At 45.1% G+C, this 6,121-nt stretch overlaps 1 protein-coding gene across 1 annotated transcript; it reads left to right on the top strand.

Moving 5' to 3' along the window:
* Positions 1-3,233: 3,233 nt before the first annotated feature.
* POU3F4 (POU class 3 homeobox 4) lies at positions 3,234-4,325 on the top strand. Its single transcript, XM_068962829.1, has one exon. The coding sequence runs from the start codon at positions 3,234-3,236 to the stop codon at positions 4,323-4,325; it is 1,092 nt and encodes a 363-aa protein (XP_068818930.1).
* The last annotated feature ends 1,796 nt before the right edge of the window (positions 4,326-6,121 follow it).

Raw genomic sequence — 6,121 nt, 5'->3', positions numbered from 1 at the left:
CATGGTCCCCCCTTTTATTCCTCTCTCTATGGAAACCCAGATCATGGGGAGAAATATGCAAGGCTGAATAAAGAGACGCCGCAGAAAGGAGCGCTTGAGAGCGGCATCTGTTACACTTGGGAAGTTAAACTGACAGGAGAGGGTGAAGGAAACCTCTCCAGTAGATTAGATAGAACAGGAAGAAGATGTGACTATATGCAGATATTTTCTTCAAAAACAAAGAACCTTGCCATCTTGTGTGAAAGAAATTGTATCTCAACTGATAAAGGACATGTTTCCATCTGAATTCAATAAACAGTATCTATATTCATGGGAACTAATTATTAAAACGAACGAAGAAGGAAAAAGGAAAGGAAATAATGGAAATAGAAAGACAACTAACATCGTTTTATTTTCCTCTTGACAGAATTTATTCTTGTATTCAAAGACTGGAAAGCAACAGTGTGGAAAAACCTGTCGCTGGCTGCAGATGCCCACATCTTTGACACCTCCCCCCTCAACCAGCCTCGGGGCAAAAGATCTGAACTACTTTTGCACCTCTGGTCAAACCCCTTTGCCCAGAACAGAAGCCACTGGCAAGAGGAAGGTAGATTGTAAGAAATCAAGCAAGTCAAAATTGAAAGAGGTCCCCCTTCTTCTTCATGCAAGTCTTATAAATTGATAATTGCTTTAATTCCTAGAATGACCAAGCTAAGATTTGAAACTCTTTCAGCAAACACAGCTGCGATTGTGGGGTTGGAGAATCCACAACAACCTGGAAATGATCATGAACTTTTTGTTCCTATGATTTCTTCAATGCGTTTCCCTCTGACCTCTAAACTGAACCCACTCGGACTGGCAAATGGATCCTTGAACAGGCAGTCTAACAGAATGCCTGAAAACTTTTATTTTGTTTAATTTTATAAAGTTATTTTTTCTTCATGAAGCAAAATTTTAGGCACAAATGAAATTGAATTCTTGCAAAGGAAAATATACACATTTGGTAGTAAAGAAATGACATTCCTGGGCAGAAAGAGAGGAAGAAAGTAGAGGAGAGGAGGGGAGGGGAGCGGAGGGTAGAGGAAGGAAAGAAAAGGGAAGGGAAAGGAAAAGAAAGGGAAAGAAAAGGAAAGTGAGGGAGGGAAAATCAATTTCTAGGTTAAAAGCAGATAAACCTTTACAATAGGACACCAGCAAATGAAAACACAATTTCAGTGGGGGAGAAGGAGGGGGAAGATGGCAAACGATCCTCTCTGCCAATAATTACAAGTGCTTATCCTTTTTTTAAGAGAAAGAGAAAGAAAGAAATAGACCTCAACCAGATGCCAATCTTTCTTGCATAATAGACACTGTTCACATTTCCTAACATAAGCTTTTACTGCTCTGTGTTATCATAAGAAATTACTCATTTTACAGGAAATATACACTATAGCTACATAAAGGAATGGCAGAATAAGCTCACCTTGTTGATATTTTTTCTCGTTTTCTTGCATTTTCTTCAGATCTGTCTTCTCAGAGAAACTAATGCCTTGATGACTTTCTGGTAGCTGCAAGCCTTCTTTTATTTCTGCTAAATATATGAAAATGTATGCAAATTTAAATCAAGCTTAGCCTAGGAGCTCTTGCAATATATTTAATGGAATTTTAAACCAATAAGTGAACTCTGATGCTGTCTTCTGCAAGTGCAAATATAATTATGCAACTAGGTTATCTCCAAAATTATGCAATGAAAGGTCATTTTTTAACTTCAAAGATCATGCTAGGTATCCGATGTTGATGTTGCCTTTCTTTGCTAGAGCAAATCTAAAATCTTTGCATTTCACCGTACTCTGCTTGAAAGCAATACCTTTGCACTGGGCTGTGGAGCACATAGACTTGTCCTTCCCGAACTTATAAAAGCTTAGGTGGAGTACAAGTCTTTCCTCTATTTTCCTCTAACTAAAATGTAAAAACAGTCCCATCTTCCCAATCTGAAAGTAAATTCAAGCTTGAAGGGAATGTCGGGGGTGGGGGTAGGGGGTGGGGGTTGGGAGTTGGGGAAGGCGGTACTTAACGCCAAACAGACCACCAGCTACCTCTCTCTCTCTCTGAATTTCCAGGGCACACTAATTGATTTCCATTTTCTTCAATTTGTGTGGGATTTGGGGTGGTTTGAAGATGTGTGTGTTAAAAACAATTTTCCTAGGGGACAACACTGGGCGCCGCTAGTCAGGAACATTCGCCTGTGTACCTACTGGGAGTGGAAAGGCTTGCAGTGTGTCTCGGGTGAATGCGTAGGAGGGTTACCCTCTTCAGCAAGAGTTGCCTCTGACAAAAATTGTGAGACCTGTGATGGGAGCTGACATGGAGCGGAACAGTATAAAAAAAAAAAAAAAAAACAAATCTACTAATTAACCAACTAAATTGGAAGACAAATTTCAAAATAACTGATTTTTTCTGGTATCACATTAACTTTTACTTTCTCGGGATTTTCCAGTGCTTCATGTCTTAAATCAACATGGTTTTGTTTGTTTGTCTGTTTTCCAGAAGATTTTCAGCATCTTTTTCTTAGATCCTTTTTTACTTGGTATACAGTTTCCTATAAATGAAAAATGAAATAAAACGCATTGAAATATTTCTTATTGGGATCATGGGTTTTGATACTAGATTTAGGGTCATACCGAACATGTTCCTTTGCTCAAAGCCTAGAGTGGGGTTTTGTTTTTCACTCTCTGGCACCCAATTAACCCAGAGTGCCAAATTTATCCGAGAAAAATCCATATCCGCTAAGATCTGGATGGCATTTAAAGTTATATTGTTTTCTTAATATTCTTCTTTATTTGGGTTAATCTAAACCTAAAAGAGTTCTAAAATTATATCCCGCACCACACACACGCACACACTCCCTCTCATCCTTCCCGCTCCTCTACAAACATCCCTGAAGTCCAAGAGTGGGGGGAGGTTGGGGGAAGGGTCAACCAAATAAGCTCCTGCCACTCAGCGCCAGGCAGCCAATGGAGCCAAAAGATTGATTCACTTCCTGCTTGAGTCTCACCGAAACTCTCAAGCTTCGCCCGCCTAATTTGGAAAGCTAGCTCGGCCTCTCGCTCCGCCATTGGTGGAGTTCGTGGCAGGCCAGGTCAAGACGCGATGCAATTGGCCTCAGCGGATGCCGGTAACTCGCTCTCGCTGCTTTGGCTCCCCGCACAGTAAATGTCAAAGACTGAAGCTGCTCCCTTTGCCACATTATAACTAGTAGGGGATCCTCACCGACCATGGCCACAGCTGCCTCGAATCCCTACAGCATTCTCACTTCCAGCTCTCTAGTCCATGCGGACTCTGCGGGCATGCAGCAGGGGAGTCCTTTCCGAAACACTCAGAAACTTCTCCAAAGTGATTACTTGCAGGGAGTTCCTAGCAATGGGCATCCCCTCGGGCATCATTGGGTAACCAGTCTGAGCGATGGAGGGCCATGGTCCTCCACACTGGCCACCAGCCCCCTGGAACAGCAAGACGTGAAGCCTGCGCGTGAAGACCTACAGTTGGGTGCGATCATCCATCATCGCTCGCCGCATGTCTCCCACCACTCTCCGCACACTAACCATCCGAATGCCTGGGGAGCGAGCCCAGCTCCGAATCCGTCCATCACGTCGAGCAGCCAACCCCTTAATGTGTACTCGCAGCCTGGCTTCACGGTGAGCGGCATGCTGGAGCACGGGGGGCTCACTCCACCGCCGGCCTCTGCCTCAGCTCAGAGCTTACATCCAGTGCTCCGGGAAGCCCCAGACCACGGCGACCTAGGTTCGCATCACTGCTTGGACCATTCGGACGAGGAAACACCAACCTCGGATGAGTTGGAACAGTTTGCCAAACAGTTCAAACAAAGAAGAATCAAGTTGGGCTTCACGCAGGCTGACGTGGGGCTGGCGCTGGGCACATTGTATGGCAACGTGTTTTCGCAGACCACCATCTGCAGATTCGAGGCCTTACAACTGAGCTTCAAGAACATGTGCAAGCTGAAGCCGCTGCTAAACAAGTGGCTGGAAGAGGCTGATTCATCCACAGGGAGCCCGACCAGCATTGACAAGATCGCGGCACAGGGTCGCAAACGGAAGAAGCGAACCTCTATCGAGGTGAGTGTCAAGGGCGTACTGGAGACGCATTTCCTCAAGTGTCCGAAGCCTGCGGCGCAGGAGATTTCCTCGCTGGCAGACAGCCTCCAGTTGGAGAAAGAAGTGGTGCGTGTCTGGTTCTGTAATCGAAGACAGAAAGAGAAAAGAATGACTCCACCAGGGGATCAGCAGCCACATGAGGTTTATTCGCACACGCACACGGTGAAAACAGACACATCCTGCCATGATCTCTGACTGCAGGAAGCCAGGAAGCGGCCGGCCGCACTGGGAGCAGCGCGGATTCCTCTTTCTCTTCCACTCTCTTCCTTTAATTCCAGCTTTATTGTTGCGATTTCTCTCACTCTCTCTCTCTCTTGTTTGTTCTTTCTTTTCTCCTTCCTTCCATTTTTTCTTTCTTTTCCCAACAGAAGAGTCTAACGCTAAGAAAAGAAACACACGTAGGCATTCAGGCTTAACGCGGATACACAGTTGCATCAAGCATCCAGGCAGGGACCTCATATCCCCTGCGTCAAGAAAAACACTTCCCTCCAACCTTTTCTGCTGATCAAATACGCTGTTTACTTTAAGTAAGGTTGTTTTTTTGTTGTTGTTGTTGTTTGTTTGTTTTGATTTTTGGTCGCTCCTCTCTAGGAAGAGAAAGGAGTCGAGTAACTTGGGGGCGGGGTAGGGATGGGGAAAGGGGTGGGAAGACAGATGTGTGCCTCTGAATAACCTTTCAGCGCCTTGGTTATAGCAGCTGTATTTCAGGTGAAATCTGTTTTACAATAGGCTAGTTTTGCATTTTTTAAAACTTCTATAGCGTTTCTAAGTGTCTGCGGTGTTTTACTACAACTGTACACAATATTTGTGAGATGACTTGTATCTAATCGACCACTTCATATTGTTATTGCTATTATTATTATTCCTTCATTGAGGTGATTTTTTTTTTAATTGCTTAGAAAAGGAAGAAGGGAGAGATGTCTACCCATCCACTGATCTCCTATCCCAAATCTTTATGGAGAAGAGAGGATACAGTAGAGAGAGTTGTTGATGATATTGAAGATATATATGTTTTTTTTTTTTTTTTTTTTCCGGGAGACAGAGTTCCTAGGGTAGGCAAAATAGGCAGCCAATTCTGTTTGCAAACCAGCACACAGGAGGGAAGGAGATTTTGAAGGTTTCTGCCCTGCATCCCGCGACTATGGAACCCCCATAGGCTTCTACAGTGCACCTAGATGCCCTAGAAGGATTTCGCTGCGGCGCCAGGCGAAAGGGGTCGGCTTGAGGAGCGGAAAGTGCTCCTCACTTCCCGAAGTCTGGGGATGCCTGCACTTACTTCAAGCTCCCCACCCGCGCCGCGCCTTGCCAGGCCAGCTGCTAGCGCGACCCTACTTTAGCCCTTATAGGCAAAGGATTTTGCTTTTATACGCGATTGCTTTAGCTGGAGACGACGACCTGACCGGGACACGTTGGCGACGGACTGGGTCAACGCTTTCCAGTTCGTTTCACCTCCAGTTCGCCGCCTTCTCCGTGAGTGAGAAACCCTCAGGGAGGGGTGGCGAGGGAGTGGTGGACAGGAGTTCTCTGCTCTGTGCAGAAAGTCAATGAAATGATAGACAAAGTTTACAGGGATTCTGGTCTAGTCACGTACCACCTCCTCTCGTGTATATACCACTGCCTCTGGGTGGACTCCATGGGGAGCCATCTCTGTGCCTCCAACAATCACAGCTGGTAGTAAGCCCATGGCAAAGACTGAGTGAGCTAGAGAGCTCCTGGGCGGCTGGGTTTTTTCCTCTTCATCTTTTTGTCTGTGTGTGTGTGTGTCTGTGTGTGTGTGTGTGTGAGCGTGCAAACGTGTGTGTGTTTGTAGATAGCTATGTGTATCGTATTATTATTTACAAAAAAAAAAAAAACTACAGAAAATCTCACTGGTCTGTGTAAAGATCCAAAAATCATGCAGTTTCTGTGGCTTTATTACTAGCTGTCATGTCTACATGCCAGGTCCACAGGCACACCTCATTCCCAAGGAGCACACATTCTGGACCAGACAT

The sequence above is a fragment of the Capricornis sumatraensis genome, chromosome X (genome assembly GCF_032405125.1).
Source record: "Capricornis sumatraensis isolate serow.1 chromosome X, serow.2, whole genome shotgun sequence".
Lineage (NCBI taxonomy): Eukaryota > Metazoa > Chordata > Mammalia > Artiodactyla > Bovidae > Capricornis > Capricornis sumatraensis.
This window is presented reverse-complemented; position numbering and strand designations above follow the sequence as displayed.